Source organism: Cavia porcellus, unplaced genomic scaffold, assembly GCF_034190915.1.
Source record: "Cavia porcellus strain 051 isolate PalLab524CR breed Dunkin Hartley unplaced genomic scaffold, mCavPor4.1 scaffold_21, whole genome shotgun sequence".
In the NCBI taxonomy this organism is placed as follows: Eukaryota; Metazoa; Chordata; class Mammalia; order Rodentia; family Caviidae; genus Cavia; species Cavia porcellus.
Genome location: NW_026947504.1, coordinates 58,831,240 through 58,857,824, shown reverse-complemented (window position 1 = coordinate 58,857,824; position 26,585 = coordinate 58,831,240). Strand labels below are relative to the sequence as shown.

General features: G+C 38.3%; 1 protein-coding gene across 14 annotated transcripts in view; it reads left to right on the top strand.

The window, feature by feature from the left end:
• Enox1 (ecto-NOX disulfide-thiol exchanger 1) overlaps positions 1-26,585 on the top strand; it is a 568,850-nt gene that overhangs the window by 529,529 nt on the left and 12,736 nt on the right. For all 14 annotated transcript variants that reach the window (XM_063232742.1, XM_063232740.1, XM_063232745.1 and 11 more), the window contains 2 exons: positions 15,434-15,536; positions 22,966-23,051. In XM_063232742.1, coding sequence (XP_063088812.1) covers positions 15,434-15,536; positions 22,966-23,051 — 189 coding nt within the window. The remainder of the gene's footprint in view (positions 1-15,433; positions 15,537-22,965; positions 23,052-26,585) is intronic.

The following is a 26,585-nucleotide window of genomic DNA, read 5'->3' as shown; positions in this document are numbered from 1 at the left end:
GACCTTTGGCCCTTCTCAGTGTAGATTCGTAAAACAGACTGGCATGTGTCCTTCTTGTGGGCTCTAGACCCCCAGCTGGACTTGTGGGAAGCATTGTCATGGGCTCTAGGTCTTCAGCTGGGCTCATGCAGGACATTGCTGTGGGATCCAGGCCCTTGGCTGAATATTCCATCTTTAGAGTTGTAGGCAGATTTTCTGCACTTTCTTGTGTTTAACTCTGGGTGATTATCACAAAAATACTATAAATTCTATGTCCTGATTGCAGTTGTTCTTCTTAAAACCCCTAACTACAACATAAGATCATCCAACCCATTCTGCTATCGACTGCAGAAAGTTACCTGGTGCACGCTATATTCTGGTGTGCTTTCAGAGTGTCAAGTGAGTGGTGCTCTCACGCGGTTACCTTCGCAGACTGTTTCATAATCTGATAGCTCTCACTGCAAGGAAACTCTTGATCTCACCTAGTGTTTCTTTCCTGCCAGATATTTATACACTGTTTACAATTTGTCCTTAATAGTCTCAGTCACCACCACCTGATCCATGCTTCTACTTTGGAATCTTGGGACATCTGGAACATCTCATAGACCTATCATTTTTCAAGGCACATTGCATCTATCAGAGTAAAGAATTTTAATGAGTAAAAAGACAGTGGGTCTTCATGCATAATTTATTATTCAATCTTCTAGAAGAATGTATTCCACAATTGCAAAGCAGATGTTGGAACATCCTAAGTAAAACATGAAGCCTAGCTGTTTTTTAGCATTTTTCTAATAGCATTGACAGAAGTTCTCTAACTTAACTAACAAAAAATAAAGAGATCAGTAGGGCCTAATTCAAATTTGTGTCCTACCTTCAGGCATTTTCCCCCAGAGCTGGAGATGAAATATAAACTATTACGCGTTTCGTTATTCTTGAAAATATTCTCCCTTAGTGTTTAATATCATGGCCAATTTTTCTCTACCATAAGGCATTGTTCCACTTGTTAAGGTATTGTGTCCACTTGCAGTTGTATTGTGCTATCAACTATCTTGCTTCACAAGACTTCTTACGTATTGTACACACTGAGCATCTCTCTGTGGAGGGGCCCAGAGGGATATCCACACATGCAGAGGGGTTGTCACAGGGAAGAAACCCTGAATTTGAGAAATCCACCTTGTTTATACCAAGCTTAAGCAAGCCCAGAGGCAAGTTTGCTTGCTACAAACAAACCTGAGAAATGCCCATAGAAAAGTGTAAGTACCTTGATTCTAAGTTCAAAAACCTATACATCCCGCTTACTTTCAGATATCTTAATAAGATGTTATAGAAATCTTAAGTTGAAAAATTCTAAAACTTAGCACACTATAATCAATATTTCCTTATTTCTCTATTTTCCTAGTCACCAACATACCCACTTATTCTCAACATTTTTCTCATCCACCAAGTCACCAAAATTTTTAAAATTCTGCTTCTTAAATATTTCTTCTGATCACTGACTTGGTTTTAACCCTCACTATCAAAGGGTTAAAATGACTAGACTGTCACATGGGCCTCTCACCTGTGCCCCTGACTCCACCTTCATTTGCCTCCAAATCAAATCCTAAAATGCAGAGTTTATGTAACTGCTTTCTGAAAACTCTCCACTAGTTAAGTTTTTCAGATGAAGTCTCAGCTCTTCATCCTGATCTACCCAACTTCATCTACTGGCATTTCTTTCTTAACTATATTTTGTAAGGTTCACTTGTTGAGTGAGCGTGTACATTCTGGACTCAATATCCAAACACCCTTAGAAGTCCTCAGCCCAGAATAGGCGTGTGATGTATACATGTGGCATAAACACTTCTGGGATGATCAAAAGTAACAACCTTTGCTAAAATGCAATAAAGGTTTGGTTTGGAGTTCCACTTTCTCTCTTTATATTTAGTTCATCGTAGCCAGTCATGATGATGGCACTCTTTTGACAAACATTGGGTAATAATTTTGACTGTTAGATCCTAAGCAAAAACATGAAGAAAATATAAAGATGTTGCTTATCTACTTTGTACTTTTGAGACTACCCTAAAGTGTCAGACAACTAACAATTATTATTACCTTGTTCAAACAAACACTATTACCAATACAGAAAAATCAGATTACCTTTTTTCAAAGAAAATAATTCATAAGTCATTAAAACAAATCTTTCTTTTTAAATAGATGAACAGATAGAAGCACAGCACAGAAAATAGTACTACCATCCCTTAAGTCACTTCGCCTTTAATGTTTATCTCTGAAAAATACAAGACATGATCATTTACCCATCTAGTTAACTCTGTGACTTTGTCAGCCAGAGTCTAAGCTTACAGTATGTCCATGGCAGGCCTAGGTGCCAGAGTACTTAGACGGTAATAGCTCTTGAGTGCTCACAAGTTGTTCCACTTCACTAAATGATACTACAGACCCAAGACTCTAGTTAATATGCTTAGACACACCTTTGACTAGAATGGAAACAGTACTTTCCCTTTTGGAGATGCTTAAGGCTAGTTTATTATAAGATACAAGCATTCATTTGGAGCCCTTCTAATCAGCTTAATTGGGTCCTGCACTAGTTTCTAATGTAGTTCCTTCTCCTCCAAGTTACCTCCAAACTGGAGCATCTGCCGAGCCTCAGCCCAGGCCTGCTGGACTGGTATGAGAGCCCTGCAGTGAGCCCTACAGTGAGTTGTGTCTTCTCCTTAGTTATTAACAAAGCAAGAGTACAATATTTGTGGTGAACAGAACACAGAGTATAATATCCAGTAATACGCTCTAGTTCCACAGAAAGATGATCCTAAACATTTTCCTTTCTTTTTATGTTTCTTTCCATCTTTGTTTGCCCAACTTTAAATCATCATCAAAGCTAGAGTCAGTGCTATGCTATTGTCTCAGTCACATTCTTCATTGCTAGGACCAAATTACCCTACAAATTAAAGCATCTACAATTCGAAGGAAGGAAGGTTTACGTTCGTTCATAGTTTTAGTGATTTGAGTCCATTGTTTGCTGGTTCCAACCCAAAAACAGCATGGTGAAAGGACCTGAGAAGGGGGCGGCTGCTCACAACATGGCAGCCAGGAAGCAGAGAGATGAGAAGCCAGAAAGAGAGAAGTACACCCTTCTCAGTCACATCCCCACTGAACCACCTCTTCTGATCAGTCCCTGCCTTAGCTATATATGGTCCTCATGACCCAATCACCTTGTGAAAGCCCTACCTTTGAACACATGAACATACGAAGTTTTTAGGGGGCTTTTTTTTTTCATCTAAACCACAACAACTTTAGCCGGTTCTCTGCAGATAGTCTTGATTTTGTAGCATTTGTTGGGGGCCTGTGCAAAGCCTCCCTTTCTGCATGACTCCAGCTCTGGACATGGAGATAGGTGTCTACCCACACTCTGTTCTGCTCTTACTGTCTCGTGCTGGCTCCTGAGATGCTGCCTGTCCTCTGCAATCCATTTCTTTCATTAAACCCAGACCCTTAACTGTGTGCTAGCCCCAGGACACCACTCAGCCTTGGCAATCAATGTAGGCCTGTTGTCTGCTAAACTCTTCTGAGTAATTTCATTTGGCCCCAGTTATCATCCAGGCTGTGAACAGATCACCCTCTCTTGGAGGTATTTTTCCACTTAGCCCTGAAGTTCATTATTTGTATTTTTTAAATGATGCAATCATCATCCTAGTTAATGTTCTTCCAACCAAATGTTCTTTCTTTCTTTTTTTTTTTTCTAAACCTCTTTGGGAAACCTTTACAGAACCTCATCCTGCCTTTTTTTAAGCAATCATATCTTCCCAGGCCTAGAATCCCAGTGTATGTCCCTGTTTATCCCTAAGGTATATGCCATGAGTAAAACTCAGCAAGCTCCTTGACCCTACTAGCCTAACAATGTGAGCTGCACACACAGTTCTTCTCTGGTCTAACTGAGATAGCCTAATCAGAAAACACCATGTGTTATTTCATCTCAGAAGGAACACCTATTCCCATCTTTGTAACTCTTTGGAAACTTCTAAATTCATTCACATAAACCTTAGCATATTTTAAAGTTCTTCATTGTGTTGCTATTGGGGCTGGCTTGCAAGAGCTGCTTTTATTTTTATTTTTGAAGTTTAAGAACATGTTTCATCTCGTCTCTAATGACCTTTATGCACAGCTTGCTCTAGGCTTCCCTTACTGCACTGTCTCAATTCTGACCCCTTTTCTTATAGGGACATTTCTACCATCATTCTCAAGTCCCGGTTGATACCTTTAGTCAACCACGATCTTACCTCTCATGTATCATTGTATTGGATTGGTAACTGGTGGTCAACTTAAACTCCAGTTGAACTGAATCAGCATGGTGCGGAGCATGGATGGCCCACCTGAAGACTGTTACCAGCATAAAAAGGAGACCTGGAGAACAAGAGTAACATTATAGGTTCTCCTAAGTGTTGTTGTTTGGAGCTGTGGGTTCTCCTGGAGGAGCTTTTCATGCTGGCTCCCCGGATATGAACTCGGCTGTTATCAACAGAGGAGCTCAGTACTTTGTTGCTGAGCATGGCTGCCTTTCACTTTGGGAGAGTTTTGGTCCTTACTTTGATCATCACTTCCTGGCTCTGCAGGAGAAGATGTGTGCTGTTTAATCTCCAGGAGAAGCTTGTCATGCTAGCTCTCTGGCATGTACTCAACTGTTCTTACTGTTGGAGGAGCTCGGGACCTCGTTGTCACTGAAGATGGCTGTTGTACTTTTTGAGGGAGCCCTGGCCTTGAGTTGGAGCATTGCTTGTTCTAGTATAGAACCCTCAACCTGCTAGTACAGATCCTTCACCCCACTGGCACAGACTTTCGAGCTTCCATCGCTGACCTTTGGGCATTCTCAGTGCAGATCTGTGAAATAACCTTTCAGGAGTTGTGGGCTCTGTGATTTCAGGTTAAACTCACTCAGGTTATTGCCATGGGATCCAGGTCCTCGGCTGAATTTTCTAGATCTTTAGAGTTTGGGCAGATTTCCTACACTTTCTTTGTATTTGACTCCTTGGGTGACATTATAAATACTGTAAATTATGTGTCCTATATATAATTGTTCTCCTTGCAACCTCTGACTACAGCAATCATCAAATCACTTCACCTGTTGCTCGGTCTTCATAACTCAGTCATTAGAAGGTCTTACCTTAAAAAGAATCCCCCCAAATCCTCACCAGACATGACCAACCTAAATTTCTATAGGGCTTTCTTTCCTAGCAATTTATAAGTTCTCTTTTTTCATATGTGGTGGTTCATAATTTAAATTATTTTCATTTGTCTATTTTGGTTAGCATGTGTTTTTCATTTGAATACTTTAAGATAGTGTTTGTGTTTTCATACTTAGCAAACGCCTAAGAATTACTGATTCTTGCCTATTATTAGTTTTGTTAATTTATTTTAAGTAGCTAAATATCCTGTAGTTAGTTCTAATTCTGGTAGCATCTGCCAAACCCTATGTCTAGAGACCATCAGAATTCTTTATCCATTTAACTCTACCTGCCTAGTTCTCTCATCTGAACAAATTCCAAACCATTTAATGGAAAGACTATTCTTAACTCTTTTACAAAGTGCTCTCCCACCTTCAATAGACATTTTTTTGGGATATAATATTTGTATAGTTTTATGGGTTATATTATGGTAATTTGATATGTGTATGCAGCATGTAATAATCAAATCATGGTAATAAGCCCTCCCATCTCTTCAAGTGTTAATCATTTTATGTTGTGAATTTCGTATTCTTCCTAGTCATTATTAAATATATCATAGATTTTTTTTATTTAAAAAAGATTAAGATAAAAGAGGACATAACAACACAGGTCAGAACACAACAATTTAAGCAACATAGTGTTTCACCATAAGACAACCCAACATAGCAATAGTTACGATAGTGTCTCTTTCCTTGAAATATTTGAATATACCTTCATATACTACAGCATCAAACATAACAAGACAGTGTAAAGCCATTAAAGAGAATGAAAGTATTACAGGGTATTCAGAACCAACTAACAGAAAATGAACAATGGTTACTATATTATCTCCTTGTCTATAAAAAATTTGTTTATACTATCACATATAATAAAATCCAGTAAGATACAACATATCATAGATTATTTTAATCAAGTTGTTATACTGTACTATGGAAAACCAGAACTAATTCCATCTCTTTTGTTTTTCTGCCCTTTTATCTACTTTCTGTTTCAACCTCTTGAACTTCCCACCCCACTCTTTTAGTGACCACTATTCCACCCCATTCTTCTATAAGATTGAATTGTTCTTTTCCACACCTAAAAATATATGGAAATTTATCTTTTTGTGTCTGACTTATTTGCTGAACAAAGTGATTCCAGTTCTATCCATGTTTCTGCAAATGACAGGATTTCATTCATTTTTGTGGTCAAATATATATATATATATATATATATATATATATATATATATATGTATGTGTGTGTGTATATATATATCACATAAATTTTCTTTATCCACTCATCCATGGTTGAACATCTTGGTTGATTCCATGTTTTAGCTGTTGTGAATAGTATCACTGTAAACATGGGAATGCGAATGTCTTTTTGGTATGACAATTTCCTTTCCTTGGAGATATAAGCAAGAGTAGAACTGCTAGATAATATTATAGTTCTAACTTTAACTATAGTTCAACTATAGTTCTAACTATAACTAGTCTAACTAAAGTTAGAACTATGATATAATATTTTCTATAACATAATGTTTTCTGTAATGGCTATACAAATTTATATTTATAGCAAGCTTTTGGGGGTCTGAGGATATAGTACCATGGTACAATGTTTCTCTATAATGTATAAGGCCCTAAGATTAATCCCCAGCAACACACATACATGTATGTGTACACACATGTGCACATAACAAAGAAATATCTTTATAATTTTGATTTGCATTTCCCTGATAGAAATGAGATAGAGCACATTTTCATATACTTATTGGCCATTTATACGTCTTAAAAGAAGTGTCTACTCTGAAATTTAGCTTATTTTTAATTGGATTATATGACTTCTTGGTGTTCACCTTTTTAAAATTCGGTATATAGTCTAGATGCTGATCTCTTTTAAGATGACTAGTTTGAAAATCATTTCTTCCATTCTGTAAGTTACCTTAATTCTGTTGATTATTTCCTTTGCTATGCAAAAGCTTCTTAGTTTGATATAGTCCCATTTTATGATTTTGTTTTTCTTGCCTGTACTTTTGGGGTCCCATCTAAAACATCATTGCCTACACCAATGGCTTGAATTATTTTCTCCATGTTTTCCTATAGCAGTTTCATAGTTCCTGTCTTGTTTTTAGGTCATCAATTCATTTTGTGTACAGTAAAAGGAAAGGACCAAGTTGCAGTTTTATGCATATATGTATATTCAACTTTGCCAGCACCATTTATTGAAGAAATTGTCCTTTCTCACTATAGTTCTTAGAATATTTGTCAGAACTCAACTAGCTGCATTAACATGATTATTTGCTATGTTCACTATTCTATTCCATTGGTATTTATGTCCTTTCATGTCCATACTATGCTATTTTGATTACTACAAAGCTTTGTAGTAAGTTTTAAAGTCAAATATTGTGATGCCTCCAGCTTTGGGTTTTGTTTTTATTTTGTTTTGTTTTTCTGGGCTTTTGTGTTTCTGTATGAATGTATTTCTGTAACAAAAGTCATTGGCATTTGTATTGGAATAGCATTGACTGTATAGATCATAAACATTAATTATTTATGTCCATTTGTTATGTAGTATAGTTCAATTTAGATGTTTCTTTTCTCACTTTCCTTGAACAATCTGTGCATTGAAGGTAGAGTGTTAAATTCAGCAAGTATTATTTGTTTTGAAGTCTATCTCTACCATTATATCCAGGCATACATACTCTATATATTTAGGTGGTCCATTGTTTGGTATACATTTATAATTGTTGCAGCTTCTTGTTAAATTGATCTTTTATCAATATATAATGGCTTTCTTGTCTCTTTTTACAATTCATATTTAGAATTTACTTTATCTGATGAGCATAGCTTTTGGTTTCTATTGCATGACATATCTTTTCCCAACCATTTACTTTTAATCTGTATGTATTTTTACCAATGAAATGAATTGCTTCTAGACAGCATATAATTGGGTCTTATCTTGATTTTTGCCTTGAGGGGTTGTTTTTGTGTTTTGTTTCTATCTATTTGGCAAGTCTGTGTTAAATGATTGGTGAATAATCCATTTATATTAAAAGTTGTTATTAATAAGTGAAATTAATTCTGTCATTTTGCTAATTGTTTTCTTATTTGGTATCTTTGTTCCTTTCCACCTCTTCATTATCTTCATTATTTGGTACTTTTTTATGCTATGGTTTGATTTTATTTCCTTTTTGTGTATCTGTTCTAGTGAGTTTTGTGCATTTCTGTGTTTTCATGTTTGTTATAGTTTTTTTTCTAATACAGGATTCTCCTAAGCATTTTTTGTAAGGCTAGTCTAATGGTGATGAATTTCCTTGGTTTCTGCTTACTGGGGAAAGAGACTTTATTTCTCTTTTATTTGTAAAAGATAGTTTTGCTGGGTGTAGTATTCTTAGTAAAGAAGGCTTTTGGGTTTTTTTCTTTCCTCTTCTTTCAAGACTTCTGATATAACATCCAGTTTTCTAGTGGCCTCTAAGGTTTTCATTGAGTCTAAGTCTAATGTGTGTTCTCTTACATATGATAATATTCTTTGCTCTTGCTGTTTTTAGAATTCTTTCATCTTCTACTTTTGACATTTTGACTATAATAAGCCTTGGTGAAGAGTGAATCCAGCTGAGGTTCTTTGAACTTCCTGTATCTGGATGTCCATACATCTCTTTGAAGATTTGGAATTTTTTTTCAGCTGTCATTTTTGTCAACTAGGTTTCTAATGCCTTTTGCTTTTTCCCCTGCTTTTACAATATTCAGAATATGTGAGTATTTGTTCTCTTAGTGGAGTTCCGTAGTCTTTCCTTCTCCCTGCCCCCTTCTTCTTCTTCTTTTGGTCTGACTGGGTTAATTTGAAAGTTTTGATATCAAATTCAGAAATTCTTCTGTTTAGTCTAGAATGTTCTAGCAGTTTTCAACTGGATTTTTATTTCATTATCTAATATTTTAGTTTCAATATTTCTGATTAGGTTTTTTATGATTTATCTTCGATGAATTTCTCATTCTTGGACAATTCTTTTTTTCTTTTCTTTTGGTACTGGGAATCGAACTCATGACCTCATGCTTGCCAGGTAGGTGCTTGTGCTGCTGAGATAAATCTCCATCCCCCTGAATTTCTCACTCATATTTGAATTATTTTTTCTCATTTATTGATATTGTCTGTCTGTGTTTTCCTGTGTCTGAAACATGTTATTTTGAATTCCTTCTAGGTATATATTAGTCAGCATTCCCATTGATGGAACAAAATATGCCTGAAACTTTAAGGAGGAGATGTTTATTTAAGCTCATGATTTCAGAGGTTTCAGCTCGTGGTTGGCTGGTTCCAAGGCAGAAACATCATGGCAGAAGAGTGTGGTAGACAGTAGTTATTAGCTTTATGGAAGACAGAAAGATAGAAAGGGGGAGATCCTCATAGAGGAAGAGACCAAAGACCAAATATAGTCTCCAAGGTCACACCTCTATGATCTAGACACAATCAAACATCTACTTTACTAGTCTCCTAAACAGCTTTTATGACATTCACAAGGCATTTATAACTGTGACAATACATTTCATATATTTCCTTCTAATTGGGCTCTTTTCTGGAGACTTATTGTATTATTTTAGAGATGTTATGTTTCTTCTATTCCTATTTATGCCTATGCATTTGGTGAAATAGTAGCCTCTCCTAATTTTATGGAATAGCTTTTATTAGAAAGATTTTTCTGATTTGACAGGATATGGGGCATCAGTTGGGTAGGTTCATTGGCTTTGGTTGTATATTAGTTCAGAAGTGTAATACATCTCTGTGATTTCTTCAGCTTTGGTTGATATCATCAGTTCCTGTTAATGCCTCAGTGTCCAGATTGCAGCAGTTTGCAAAAGTAATTATACAGTTTTGCAATGGACATACACTTCCCAAGGCATGTATCATATATCCCACAGAGTCAAGAATTAATAGCAATTGGGCTTGCTTTAGCAGCTACCACAGTCCTAGTGGTGTGGATGTGGAGAAGTCTGTCTCCATTTCTTATGAGGCAAGCACAGGTGACAAGCACAATCCCTGTTATAGGATGTCTTAGTTACATTTCTCATTGCTGTGACAAAATATTCAACAACCCAGAGTTAAAGAAGTAAATGTTTATTTGGCTCACAGTTTGAAGAAGTTTCAGTTCATAGTTGGCTAATTCCAAGGCAGCATGGCATGACATCTAGACACGTCATAATGTCCTCCCTAAAGACCCCAAAGATTTGTGCACATGCCTTTATGCAAAAGGCATTAGTCCATATCCAAGAATTGCCATGTTCTAACAGTTTCACCATTGCTTAAAAGTCCAAGTCTAAAGTTTTTTCTGAGATCTAAGACATAGTCTTAGCTATAAAACCCTATATACATGAAAAGAAATTTAAACACTTCCAACATTCAGTGGAAGACATTTCTATCACAAAAATAGACATTTCTATCACACAAAGTAGGATACAAAGGGGAATACAAAAATATGGAACCAAAGCAAGTCCAAAACTCAGAAGAGCAAATGTTAAGTCCTATAGTTCCATGTCCAGTATCTGAGGCAGTCTATGGCAACCTGTGCCAATTTGTGAACTCTAAAGGGCTTGGGTGCCTCTCCCCCTGTAACACTTCTACTGGTTGTAGCTCTCATTGATTTCTCTTGGGCTGGGTTTGCTTACTCCTTGCAGCTTTTCTAGGACAATCCATTCTCCTGGCTTCTCCAACCTTCTGGAGCCTCCACCACACCTTTGGCTTTGCACTCACAGGTTTACACACTGCCCTCACCTCCCAGGCCATCTACTGAAATCTGGGTGGAAGCTTTCCTTACCCCACAATTCTTCCATTCTGCAAGCACCTAAAACCAGCACCATGTGGATGATATCAAGGTCTGATGCCAGCTGGAGCAGTAACCAGGCTTCCTTCTCTTTTGGCTGAGGAGCTGAGTACCTTTGAACCAAATCATGAGAAACAACTTACTTAGGCCACCACTATTCTGGAACATGGTTCTGTAGGGCTCTCTTCTCAAAGCAAAGTCTTTTACTTTTTCAGTTTTGATGCTGCTAAGGGTAGATTTCTTCCACTTCTCATGGTATACTTAGACCAGCTTTTCTGTATTCCTATTTCTTCTCAGCAACCATGTTCTCCTCTGTTCTATCTTTGCAGCCCATGGATTTACTGCAGCTCTCTTTCTGGCCAAACACAATGTTTTAAATCATTCTTTGGGCTCTTTGCTCTTGACTTTCAACATAAATTTGGCTTTAAAAAAACCCTGTAGTTGTCATGCCACCCCCTCAACATTATACTGTCTTGAAATTTCTTCTTCAAGATTAATTAGTCAGCTAACTTGAACCTCAATTTCAAGCAGTCTCTGGACATAAGCAAAATGCATACAAACCTTCTGCCAAACCATAACACACACTGTCTGGAGTCCAACAGCAAATACAGTCCTTCTTCCCAGCAGAAACCTCCTGAGCCTGGTCTTTATTGGCATCATTTCTATCAGCAGTCTGGTCTTCTGAACTCTGACCAGAATCTCTCAACAATTACAGCCTAAAACATTCCAGGACCATTTCTTCAGCCAACATCTCTGAACCTTTCCAAACTCTACTCATCGGCCCGTTCCAAAGGCTCCTGATCCACATGGTCAATCCCACTTCCCTGGTATCAAATTCTGTCTTATTACTTTTCCCATTGCTAAGACAAAACACCCAAAGTTAAAGAAGTAAAAGTTTATTTGGCTCACAGTTTGTAGAGGTTTCAGTCTATAGTTGCCTGGATCCAAGACAGGGCTGCATGACAGAGAGGCATCACAGATGAGAAACAGTGCATGGAAGCAGGGTGGGCAGAAGGGAGCAGCAAGTTCAAGTGACTTTATCAGCTTCTTTCTTCCCATTTTAAATTCTTTCTAGGCTACCAGGTGTAGGGTGGATGCCAAATCAATCAGTAGACTGATTTAATAATCACCCACCCTTAATCCCAGCCTTACATACTCTCAACCTAGCTACTTTTTTTTTTTAAAAAAAAGCCTCATCTGTGACCACACAAAGCTTTCTAGACACAAGCCATAACACAGGATATGAAAGATACCTCCCCAGTACCCTCAAGTTTAGTGCAGGAGATGATTGGGGCTGTGCGGCAGCAGCTACAATTCTAGATGGACTGGGTTGAACATCTCCTTATATTTTAAAAAATGAGCACATGTTTGGGGCCTGTGGTACTGGTAGCCATGGACTCAAGGCATAAAAAATTACAGGGTTCTTCCCCAAGTTCCAAGAAATGATATGAGTGACTTTAGGTCTTATAGCACTTTCCTGGACCTAGAAGAGTAAGATGGAGACTTCTTCAGGTCCAAGGAACATGTGAAGGTGATTATGGGACTGTGGGCACTAGCATGTATGATACCAAGACTACGAGTTGTGGAGATCTTTCCTAGATAACCTGAAATATATGAAATTAATGTTTTGGCTTGTGTTGCTGTTACAATCCTGGTTATACTCCAGGTTATCCTCCTAGTGACCTTCCCTTGGTCTTAAAGTCAAATGCAGTTGATACAAGGGCTTATAGTTTTAGTATTCATGCTCTGGACCTAGTTATGAATGAGAACACCCCTGGATCACACAGGAATATGCTGATGGTTAACAGGCTCCTGGCAATTTTAACCTCCATCCCAGACCTACAGGATATGAATGTGAACTTTCCCTGGTTCCCAGAGACAAATAGAGTTGATGCCAGGGCTATTGGACTAATGACTTCAGTCCCAAGGCTGTGGGCTGGGTTTGGGACCTTCTCTAGTTTTCATGGGCCAGTGCAGGTGGTGCAGATTTGTGTTATTGATATCTGGAGCTGCAAGGTTTGGAAGGAACATTCCACAGCACTTACAGGATTGGGGTGTATATGTGATGTTGGGGCTTCAAGTGTCAAGGCTAGGGGCTTTGCTAGTTCTCTTGGGGTATATACAGATGGTGCCATAGTTTGGGGCAATGGTGACCACAATCCTCAAACTGTGAGACATAGCTAGAATGCTCCCCATCTCTTCAAAGAAAAGTACGGGTAATGCAGAGATTTTTTGCACTAATAGTACACATGTTATCAGACTTGATCACAGTCTTGCCTAATAGCCAGGCTCTTTGTATCCTGAACAAAGAATTAAGCAGACACATAGAAATAGTAAGAAATGTTGAGATTTATTAAAGGGGAAGTATACTCCACAGAGTTTGGATGGGCCAAAGAGAAACCTCAAGAGTGAATTTAACTCAGAGTGGTACCACCTGTTTTAGATTTGAAGTTAAAGTAAAGGAATGTTTCAAATGGGCAGTACCCAAAAATAGCAATTGCATTGAGTTCCAGAGTTGGCTTCTCTTGTTTTCCTAGAATTGAGGTATTGGTCAGAAATGGTAACTAACAAAAAAAAAAAAAAAAAGAAATGGTAACTAACTTGGCTTCTTTTTAGTCAACTGAGAGTCCCCACCCTCACCTTGGAAGAGATTTTAGTTGAAATTCAGTGTGTATAGTTGAAACCAGTAAGGTTTCCAAAGCCCATTAGGTAGGTCAAAACCATAATGCTAATGATATTATACTGACACTCAGTTAAGTTAAAACCATTGGAGTACATGCTCCTTAGGCTCTTGTAGATGTCAAGAAAGTGTAATAAAGGCAGGAGCATGCTTTTTATGCTCTTGTCAGGATATTAAGGAAATATGGCAAGAATAGAACCATATCTCTCAGGTTCATAGCAGGAAATATGGTGAAACCAGAACATTCTTGTGGTATCCAAAAGCCAGGGTGTTCTTGCTGCATTGAGCCTAAGGCCAGGATGTTTCTCGCACTATCACCTGCCTCGCTAAGACAATGGGCTAGGAAGATAACCTTTCCTGTTTCCTATGCCCCAGTACAAGTCAGCCTTGGGTCTTGGCTGTGTCTTTGGAAGTCACAGGTCCTAATGCAACAAGATGCTGAGGAAGCTGTAATCTTCCCTGGGAAGAACATACATACGACATATGTAAAGGCCCAAGGCGTCTGTGGTTCAAGGCATCTGCTGCCAGTTAGGGCAAGATGATGTCTACCAGTGGTGGTTGTAGCCGCTTGGGTTCTGCAGTTTGGAAGAGGCCCAGAGTTAGTGTATAGTCTTTTGAAGCAGAGTAGTTGCTCTGTGACTGGACAGACTTAAAGCCACCATGACTGCTAGAACCCCTGCGGTTAGAATTGCAGTTTCACTGCTATGATGGGGGTTTGTTGATACTTTCCCACTTAACTTTCCCCAGAAATGCAGAATTCCTGCTCCTCTCTAGCGCCCCCAGCCAGGAATTGATGTTGAAGTTGCAGTTCGCTTTGTTATCTAGGTTGCCTTTCTAACTCTCCATGCTGTTTTAAGTTCCTGTCACCTCCTTGCTGATTTCTAGAGTTTTTGCTCAATCACTCTCCAGTTTTTATTTGTGTCTGGGTTTGTCTCTTTGGTAGAGTTGTGCACAGGGCACTCTGTTCAGCCATCATGGATCGCTCATTAGAGCCACTGGGCAGTGAGCAACTTCCAACCAGAAGACTCAAATTCCCTGATCATCGTACTGTCCTATCTCTGCAGATCACATATGCAGATTACTACAGTTTTATTAAATCTATTTTGAGTCCTAATAGCAACCCTAGGAAGATGGAGCTAAATCTGTATCTCTGTCTTTAAATTATGAACACCATAGAGAACTAAAAATAGTCCTGGTTCAATGCTCCATGTGTTATTGGCTTGTTGCACAATTCTTAATTTTTAGTTCCCAAAGAAAAGAATAAACCTCTGCTTTATCTACCTTTTCCAACTGTATATCAGAATCCATACCTACTCAATTTAAATATTCATACCAGCACTTCTACCTCAGCTTTCCCTGCACACTCGCTCATATTGTTAGCATAGTATGATAAATCAGTCTGTCTACTGTAAGCTTTCCCAGAAACTTTTTCATTTTTGAAATAAAGTATGTTAAAGTAGCTACAGTCAAATACAGCTTTAGTGAACAGAGTTTAATCAAAATGTGGACAAGAACCTAAGATAATTTGTGCCAAATATGCTGCTTGTATACAGTTACTTGGTTTTCTGGGAGCAGAAGTTAGGAGCCAGGACTGAGAATTACTTTTCTACTGGTGAGAAAATGGGTCAATTATTTATAAGATCTTATCATCAGTTATAAATGGAAGTGATGACCTCTTTTATAGATTTTTAAAAATCTGGTGGTTTTTATTGAAATGCACAGAATCTATATAAACACACATGTGACTTTTGCTTCTTAACTTTACAGGAAATCAATGTGTTGACGGTTGCGTTGGTCAACCAAGACCGAGAGAACAATGTGGAGAAAAGAAGCCAAGGCTTAAAGTCAGAGAAAGAAGCTCTGCTAATCGGTAAGGAAATTCTGTTTTCTTATCTATTCCCTTCAATAATTCTCAGCTATTAGCTAAATTTTAATGTTTTAGTAATTCACTTCCAACTGTTAACAATTTAAACAGCTTTGACTTCTAGTTAGAAGCACAATTAATTTCGTTGAGATTATATTATACATTATATAAATTAGTGGCATAGAAACTGGTCAAGTTTTTCCTCTTCTGCAGCCATGTACATATTAGTTGCTTTTCAGACATAGAACTGAGTTCAAGAAAATAGACTAATTTGCATGTCACATGTCACCTGACTAAATTTTGAAACTAAGCATGACCTTTCCCACTAGAGGAAAGGCTAGTTCTAGTCCAAAAGTTCCAAACTAAGCCAGACTCCTGTGCAGGTTTGAATTGAGTTTAGCCTTGAAGGCTCTTAACAGAGGTCATATGCTAAGAACAGCCCCAAGGCCGAACTTATATGCTACTGCAATAGATGTATCCAGATTCCTATGTTAGAGCTAATCCTGGGCAGTCAAACCCAAACTTCCCCATCCAAGTGCAGATCCACTTATCCAAGATGGACAAAAGATGCTGGCTGTTAAGATAGGGGAGAAGAGAAAGGAAGGTTCTGTTCACCTAAAAAATTCAGTTACTCCACAGAACATGTCTTGGTTAGATTTTCCTAACCAAGCCCTAAGTGTTCTTTCTTGAGCATTATCTTCAGGAGATCCAGAAGCAGCCTTTCCTTTCCCAGGGAAAAGTACCTGTTGGAAGGGTATCAGTAGTATGCCTAAGAGCCTTCCTTAGCAGCCGGTAGGTCTCTGAAACCCTCCACCCCTGAGGAAAGGGGCACTGTCCTTGCCTATGAATGGAGTCTTGGTTCCAGTTGTGTCTTGCTATTGACCCAAGAGTGGGGTTGTATTCATTCAAACTGGCTTTTCTGTGGCATAGTTAACAGTGAAGAATGAGGCCACTGTACATGAGAAATTGTTTTCATGTACTTTGTTATCTGGCAAAAGTAATGCCTGGTTGCATTTTCTGAATACTGTGTGTGCTTTCACCTCAAGATGACAGGTACACCAGGGCCTGCAGACGCTGGCACAAGAGGAATTAAATTGAAGAGATAGTCCAGACTTCATCCATCATATATAGATTTTTCAACTACAGGGTTATTGAATATGACATCAACTTAGAGATACTCCAAGGAAAACCAATTATTTTTTTCTCTCTGATGATATACAGCTGTAATAACATGCCATGCACAAGCCTCAGAAGGCATGCTGATGTGCTATCAGTTCCAGAAACTCAAATGAACCCTCATGTAGTTGGTAACTGGATTTTTCTCCTATTGGAAAATGTGCCCATTTCTGACAACTGTATCTTTTTCGCTCACTGTGGCAAAGATGTGACTTCCCCCACAATACTTTTAGGGTATGAATAAAGCACATAATGCTCTTCAAAAAACTTTCCTTGTTTAAATGTGACTAATTCTGACTATTTAAGAGTCAAAAATAGTGAGGAAATTTCCCTTTTGTTTTCTTATTGTTGCTTCTCTTTTTATTCTATGTTTCATTGAAGAACACATTTCATTTGCAAAGTCTTCCACATAGTTACTAGAAGAAGTATATGATCTACACATACATATATTTACACATGCATTTTTAGCCAGATGCCTCAAAAATTTAAAAACCATATGCTTTACACATCATACATCAGTAAGAGTTGATAGAGAGGTTATATTTACATGTTTGTTTTAATTTTTTACAGAATTGGGTGTTTTATGACCTATTTCCCTTACCCTTTAAATTTTTATAAGTGCATGTCCATTATTTGGAGCTTTGCATATCTGGATTCTGGGTCTTTAGAGAGATCAATTCTTCTACAACACTCTTTTCCTAACAAAGATAAGCTCTTAGAAAGTACTTCCTTGTTTCAATTAAGTTGACATATAATTGAACTTTAAAGAACTAGATGTAGGGGGGCATTCTAGGAAATTTTGTTTCATTGCTCATTAGTGCCCACATGTTAGGTCAGCTCAATGAGGCTCAGTGTCATTGCCAGAACTTCTAGTCCAGTGATGGTGAACCTTTTAGAGCTTTCAACGATACAACTTGTTGTGGCAGATGTGCTATAGCCTTGCCACCACTGTCCTACTCCGTTCACAGAGAGCCCATATGTCAGATCTAGAGCATACTGAGGTTGTTTGGGATAGAATGAGTCAATTCATTTGATTTGAGACCAAACCATTGGAGCTACGTTTGGCTAGAAATCATTGAATATTTATTTAAAAGAGAATGGATCAAAATTTATATTAATTAGCTAATAACTCTGAGGAGCTATTGATGTTATAATTTGAATGTGTATCACTCCGTCTTCTCTTGCTTTTGAATACTAACTCAATGGATTTCCAATTCCAGTACCTCTTATTGGCATCCTGTCAATGTCAGTCATCATTGCAAATCTCATCCAGTTACAGTCACAATCAAAATCCAGTTACATCCAGTTACAGTTACAGTTACAATCAAAATCTTTCTAACAACTTGAATGATTTACAAAGTAGCTTTTTTAAAAAACAAAAAACACCTCTTTGGTCCTCTGAATACTGCCCTCAAATTCTTCATGGTCAGGCCAACTTTTGCGCACACCTTCCTGAGTCCTCTGAGACGTTCATACTAGGGCACGAGGTGCTTGTGCCCTTTAGGCTCTGCTCACAGCACTGTCTCCATTATTGTCACCACCTTACATGTATGCACAGTCTATATCAGAACTAGAATGTTTCCCCAATGCCTGGGCATTCGGGAGGAGATAAATGGAAGGTGAACAAATACAGCAAGTTGAACTGTGACTTTCTGGTCTTTTCATGATTAGAGTTTAAGGCTATATTTCGACTATATTTAGACTATATTTAGAATGACCCGAGGAAAATGATCTGAGGTAATCTGTTCCTCTCTAAAATCTACTGACCATAGGGAGTCAGTCATTGACCGAAATCTTGCTTCCAAGGCATAAATGTCCTTGTCAACAAATCAGTAAGCATTTTGCAAGGGCTTACTCTGAGAATCATTTGCCTTTGCTAGGGAAAAGAATCACTTGGGAAGCCTTTGAAAAGACAATTTTTGGCTCCTAGTACAAATTCTGTTTATTGGTTACTGGTCCTAAAGTGTGAATTGGGTTTCACTGGATGGGTAAGGAAGTTGTCAAGGGCATCTCAAATACAAGCAAAAATTCAGAGTGACCCAAGATTAGTTGGAAGGTCTTAGAAGGCCAGTAAGACAGGTAGACAGATATTTCAAAAACAAAACAAACAGTAACCAACACACATTCTCAGGTTTTGTACTCATCAGCAGAGCAAACTGATTCTTGAAAGCTAAAGCTGTTTAGAATACCAAGATACTGAAATACCAGCCAAAAACACAAGTGTCTGGTAGCCTTCTATCATCCCCTCTCAGGCTTCCCTCTCATTAGCACAAGCACCTCATCACTCTTTAGTTGCTCATAGGCCACTGTCCCCCTGTGGCCTAGCAGGAGATCCAGATTTCACAGGGCTTCTGCCCTGCCAGCCCTCCAGGTCAGTGTCCACACAGCTGTTAGATGGGGTTTGTCATGAAGCAAAACTCCTTCAGGTTTATTTGTGGTCAGGCCTCTGCTGCCCCCAAGCAAGATATGATGGTGTCCAGAGGCACAGATGTGTCTCCTCAAGTTGAGGTCCCTAGAATGTCCCGTGAACCCTGGAAAGCTGATAGGGCCCAGGGTCTTTTGAAATTTCCCAGGGCTCTATTAACTAAAGTGGATATAGAAAAAGCTCGTCTCAGCCAGAACTTTACACTTGACACAAAGAATTTGGAATGAAAACTCCAAGAAGCCTGAGGAAGAAGAGTATACTCTAATAGATTTCCTTTTCTCATTCCACTCAACAAATAATTCACTAATCAAACTCACATTACAAATTGATATTTTAGTCTGATCAAGTAACCAATCTAATTTTTAAAATGGGAATTCCATAGGGGAAAATGGTGAGAGTAGAACGGACTGGACTTGTAAGAAACTACTGTTCCTGCTGCTCTCTAAACAGTCCTGAGTGGGCAGTATAGAAGGGCATCCTGAGTATTTATGGACTGAGGCATTTGATCCACTGGGTATCTGAGAATGAACCACTTACCAACCATTAGCTGAGTTCTCATATTGTGCAATTAGGAGGATTGATTAGGTGATCTTTTTCAACTCAATACTGAGTGACTTAGGAGAACTACTGTGAGGGCTGCATCCCCCAAGGGACAGTGACCTTGTACGGAAGTAGAGTATCACATGCATCAGTATATAGAGGTGACCTTAAAAAGGGAAGAGTTTAGGATATAGCTAATGGTACAGTGCTTTGCCAAGCATGTGCAAACCCTTAGTTCAATCCCCAATACAGCCAAAGAAAGACAGACAGACAGACAGAAAGAAGAAAGAAAACCTATCTTGACCCCCTTAATCTCTTTCATCCAATAGCACATTTTCCTGCTCATCAAACTAGATTCTCTCCAAAGCATGATCCATACGTCCAGTTTCCATTTCTACCCTTCTCGTCACCCCACTCTTGTCTGTATCCTCACACTGAACAACTTTTGTTCACATGACCAGAGAACTTCATTTTGCTAGCTTCTGAACTCCATCCATCGCTGCACTTTGCATGGTTAAATTCAGGTGTGAATCTTCTGGAAACACTAGCTTCTCTTGGCTGTTGTGACTCTATTCTTTCTTGTGAATCATTCCCTCTCACATTCCTTTGCAGAAGTTTCTTCAGTTTTACCCCTAAATTTCACGCTTCCTCAGGGCTCACTCCTGAGGCTTCTCACTACATCTAGGATTTTATATAGCCCTTGACTCAGTCATCCCCTTCCTGCCTTTATATGCATGCTGTGCCATTCTCAAGTCAAGTGTGTTCCTGCCCCCTCATTTCTGCAGGGACTTTGCAATATCTGTAGCTTGATCTTCCTTCAGGCTTTCTGTGGCTGATTTCTTCTCGACTCACATTTGGGGAGTTTTGCTTTCTTAGAGAGGCCTTCAGCTGACCTCCCAGTTTTAAATAGCACTCCGCCAAGTTCAAGGTCATTATATATTCTAGCCTACTACCTGTTTTATTTTCTTCATTATTCTAACCACTATCTGAAATATTCTATTTCTAATCTTTGTGTTTATCATCTACAATCACCTAGAATAAAGGCTCTATTAGAGCAGCTATGTTGTCTGTGTTAGGCAGTGTTTTCCGGTAGCACCTTGACACAGCTTTGTGGCTGAGTGTTGAACACAAAGTGTTTAAATGAAGTAAACGAAGAAAAGCCAAAAGCCAAAAGCTAGTATTATTTTGTTAATTTAAATTGTATTCCATTAGTCTTAAATGGGATTCAAAAACGAGAATAAACAAAGTGATTTTGATGGAATGCTTTTGTGCAGGTAGCCTGAAGTGGGTCTTCCTGATGAAATTTGCCACCAGTTCTTTAGACCGTTTTGCATGTTTTTCTGCTGTTAAGACTCTGAGACATGCAAAAGTGCCCAGTGTACTGCCACCTTCCTCTGTTCCTTTGATTGCTTTTATAAACTAGCTACTTACAGTTATATTTTCCACTACCGGAAGTCTCATCTTAAGCATGGACACCTCCTACTTATCCCCGGAAATGGCTAGCAGCAGTTGTTGATTCTGTCCCTTTGCAGATTCACCAGTTCGGTATCAGCTAAATTTTCCACCCTCACTTCCTAGTATTCTTCTTACCAAGCTTGCGGTCACTCCTAAACGATCATAAAATTATCCACACTTGGGGTTTTGTGGCACTTTTTATTGACTTTTGCATTACAGCCTTTCTTTTACTGTTCCCAGAGAACATCCTAATTCCCTTAAAAGAGCTGCAAAAAGAACTTAGCTATTTATTTAGGAAGCTCTTGTAAAGTGAATGTGATTTTTTTTAAAAATATAGGCATGGTAACTACATTTTCTCAAATTGCTCCTTAAAGATACTAAAATTGACTATCATTGCCTGCCATCATCACCATAGTTTCATAGAAGGACATTTGAAGGGAAAAATTAAAAAGGAAGAAAAATAAAGAGAAAGAAAGGGAGAAGAAAGAAAATGATGTTAGAATAAAATGGTAGTTCTTTGTATCTCAGAAGAATAAGCTAGTATCTGAAAACAGCTTTTAGCTTTATGGAGAAATTATTTCTATCTTCTGCATTTACTGTAAATATATACAAGTAGATTTCACGAGACAGGTTTTAGAAAGTGCTGTCCTTTACCTTTAGTTCTCTATCTGGAGACTAAGGATAAACTGGGAAGTTTTCTTTAAAAATTGACCTTCATCCTGTAGTATCCCGAGAAGCAGCCATGAGACCCTGTCCTACATCAATTCAAGGTCCCATGCAAATAGAGGATGGCCTAGTTCGAATATAGTATGCTTACGTGGCACTTGCTGTGATTGCATTTTATGCCACTGAGGGTCTTCCTTTGGACCTTTAGTTCCCAACTATCAAGGTGTACAATAAATAGAACATGAGATTTAATACTTTCAGGAATATGGATACCGGCAATCACTCAGGACCTCACACTTGCCAAGCAGGCACTGCACCACTGAGCTAAATCCCCAGCCCTACATTTTGAACACTATTTAAAAGAGCACTTAAATCTCCATCTGAGCACAACCTCCTAACAAACAGCAGTGTACCTGTGGAGCTGACTTCCTTGGTGCTTTGATTTTGGATACAGGAGCATGGAAGATGGGAAGGAGTGCTTTTTACTACAGCCCAGATTCCAACATCCAACTGTCAGTACAATGGAAAAGTCTGATTTATCATCAGACACCAATCAAGCCGTGCATCCCTGGACATTCTAAAATGATCTTGTAAATTACAGCATGAAAGGGGAGAATGCGCCAGCTCCTTTTCAATCACAGTGACAACCAGAACAAACAGCAAATGTTGAAGGAAGAATGCGTACTTCATCCAGTCACAGTTAGGGGAACATGAATTACATACTTTTCATAATCAGCAACTGTAATTATCAGGAAAACCTGAGGCAGTGTGAGTTCTGACATAACTGTATAAGCCATTTTCATACTGCAAAGTCCACTGAGAGAAACAAAAGATCATTTTATCCTTTTAATAACTACAATTTCATATTGGTAAATCAAGCATAAAATTGGTAGTTGAACTGCTTCCAGAAGTCTTGGTTTAGAAATACTTTTATTCATCTATATATTATTTCAGAGTTGAGTTTTACTGTCATTCTAGGACACAGAGTATTTCATTTGCCGTGTTACTACTATGGTCTGCAGAGGGTGATATTATTGGATGCTTGTTGAGTGCTGTTAGAAATGGCAAGACCATAACTCAGCTGGACAAAAGTTACTGAGGTTAGATGGCATTTTGTAACTGAAACTTTCACTGGCCTTTAAATATTTCCCAATGTTTGTCTTTTTAATTCAGGCATCATATCCACGTTTCTTCATGTCCATCCTTTCGGAGCCAATATAGAATATCTCTGGTCCTACATGCAACAGCTGGACTCCAAGGTAAATTATTTTTCTTGATTGAACTTTCATTTCTGGAATTTAGCACGTTGACTGCTGGCTGCAGGTGGACTCTGCGTGAGCTGCATCAGGATGGAATAGCGTGCAGAGGTTGGTTTATGAGCATGTCTGCTGTACAGGGAGCATGGGTTATGGCAGGATAGTCCTCTCCTGCTTGCTTGTATCTCTGCAGAAGGAAAAGGAGCTTATGAAAAATGACACTGGCTGTCCCCAGATACCAAATTATTTGAAAAACGTATGAGAGATTTAAGATTACAGGTTGACCCGAAAATTCTCAAACAGGAGAAATCAGATGAGGATAATTAAACAGGCATAATCTGTAGGCCATATTTTCACAGGGTTCCACGTTAAGGACTTCACACAATACAGAAAAAATGAAATAGCAAAATATGTGATATGAAGCTCAAGAAAACAGTATCAATGCCTGGTTTTCTGTATTATTATCAAAGGGGAAAAATTGACTACAACGTTATTCTCACCTGTGTCCCTTAAAGTTCACAGCTGGGATGAGACATCACTCCACCTCTCTGAAGTTCAGCTATTCTCATCTGCAAATCAGCTATATTCTTAACCATTGCAATATTTATGTACCAAAAGAGAAGGGACCAAAAAAAGCTCAACTTCTGTATTGAATCTGAACAAACAGGGAACCAGTGCTGAAGTAAAGTGAGGGACCCAGCCAGGGTTACCCGGTGAGCCCAGGAAGGGGATGGACACTGCGGCACCTCAGAGAAGTCACGGGGAACCTGGGAAACTTCCTGCTGGAAAAGAGGTAGAAAGAACAGATGCTCCTCTGCAGGGCGCAGCAGAGCACGTGGAATTTATACCACCAGATGCAAAGGTGCAGTTCTGTAGCCCTCCCTAGACACACATATGTCTCTCTGAATTTTAGCATGGAGTAAATTAGTACCTTGTATTTTTATTTGATGCAAATAATTTCCTCAGTATCTGATCCCAGAAATGCTTGGCTTGATCCTTCCCTTTTGAGATAAATCATCTGGAAGTAGTTGCATTTTTTCGTCATGGAGACTCGTGAAAAGAGTTGATTATAATTTTTTTAAATTTGCAGTAGCAGATTAATTGTGCACATTAATGGGGTTTAGGGTAATGTTTCTATACATCCATAATGTATATTAATCATAGCCAGTCAGCCTTTTTTCCTCCTCTCCTCTCCTCTCCTTAATCCTTCATGTCAATGATTTGTAACTTCCACATTTAAAACAGAACATGTAGTACTTATCTTTCTGTGGTTTATTTCACTTAGTATAATGTCCCCCAGTTCCATCTATTTTGTTGCAAGTGATAAAATTTCATTGTTCTTTATGACTGAATAGAACTCCATTTGGTATTTTCTTTGTCCATTCATCTATTCATGACCGCTTTGGCTGATTCCATACTGTAGCATTGTGGATAGTGCCTCAATAAACATGTGTATACAGGTATCTCTTTAAAATACTGATTTCATTTCCTTCATATGTATGCCCAGGAGTGAGATAGCTGTATTATATGGTAGTTGTATTTTTGTCTTTTTAGGAACTTCCTTACTATTCTCTATAATCGCTATAGTAATTTACATTTCCATCAACTGTATATGAGATTTCTTTTTCCCACATCATTGGTGACATTTGTTATTTTTGTTTTTTGAGTAATAAAGCAACCATTCTAACTAGGGTGAGATGGTATCTCGTTATAGTTTGACTTGCATTTCTCTAGTGGCAAATGACATTGAGCATTTTTCATATATTTATTGGTCATTAATATTTTTTCTTTCAAGAGGTGTCTTTAAGATAATTTGCTCATTTTAAATTGGATTTCCTGATTTTTATTAAGATTTTGAGTTGATGTTTTCTCAATACTAACCCTTCATCAGATGAATAATTATTTGCCCATTCTGTAGGTTCTGTTGATTGCTGAGAAGAAGCTTTTTAATTTGACATGATGCCAGTTGTCATTTTTGCTTTTGTTTTCTGTGCTTTTGTGGTCCTATCCAGAAAAAAAAAATCATTGCCTGCACCAACGTGTAACAAGCATTTCACCTATATTTCCTTCTGGTTGTTTCAGAATTTTGAGTCTTGCATTTAGGTCTGATCCATTTCGAGTAGATTATTTGTATAGAACAAGAGATGGGAATCAAGTTTCAGCCTTCTGCATATGGATATCCAGTTTTTCCAGCACCATTTGAGGCTGTCCTTTCTCCACTGTATATATGTTTTGGTGCTTTTCTTAAAGTCAGTTAGCTGATGCTTGTATTGACTTCTTTCTGAAATCTCTGTTATATTCCTCTGGCCTACGAATGTCTGTTTTCATGCCAATGCCATGCTGGATTGATTACTGTGACTCTCGTGGTATGTCTTAAAACCCGTATTAAAATGTTTCTAGTTTTGTTCCTTTTGCTCAAGATTGCTTTGGCTACTTTGTTGGGGTCTTTTGTGGCCCTATATGAATTTTAGAATTTTTTATGTGTGGTTTTCTGCCAAATGGTATTCGTATTTTGATGAGGATTGCATTGAATCTATAGATTACTTTGGGTATTACAGACATTTTAGCAAGAGTAATTCGTCCAGGCCATGAATGGGAGCGGGTCATCCATCTTTTGTGTCCTCATCAGTTTCTTTCATCATTGGTATGCAATTTTCTGTAGAGATTTTTATCTTGCTTGTTTTTTTTATAGGATATTTTTGGTAGCTATTGTGAATGGATCTGATTTCTTAGCACATTTATTATTGATGTATAGACAAGCTACTAATTTTGGTGTGATGATTTGTGTGCTGCTACTTTACTGAATTAATTTATCAGTTTTAATGGTATTTTGATAGAATTTATATTTTCATGTTAGAATCATAGCATCTGTAAATTGGCATAAATTGACTTCTCTTAGTTTTACGTTTCACTTTCTTAATTGCTGTATTACTATACTGAGTAAGAACAGTAAGTTGATGCCCTTCTGATGTTCCTGATCTCAGTAGAAATGCTTTCAGTTTATCCCAGTATGATATGATTGCTATCCACTGGGGATGAAATGTTCCCCCAGTGCCCATGGGTGAAAGGCTTGATGCCCAGCCCGTGGTATAACCTGTAAGAGATTGGCCTTGCTGGAGGAAGTTTGTTGGGGTTTAGGCCTGGAAGCAAACACTGGGAGCCCAGCTCCTTCTCTCTCTTTGCTTCCCAGCTCCTTGAGGTAAGCAGCTTTGCTTTATCATGCATGCCCTACATTGGTTTTCTGCTCCACCAAATGTCAGAAGTCATAAGGGCCTGGTGACCATTGGGCTGGAACCCTGAGTCAAAATAAATCATTCCTCTTTATTTTCTCAGGTATTTTGTCACAGCAATGAAAAGCTGACTATGATGTTGGCAGTTGGTTTGTCATATATAGCCTTTATGATGTTGAGGTATGATCCTTGTATAACTGATTTGTTTAGGAATTTTTATCATGAATTAATGTTAAATTTTATCAAATGCTATTTCTGCATCTATTTGAAGTAAGCATAGATTTTTTATCCTTTATCCTGATAATGT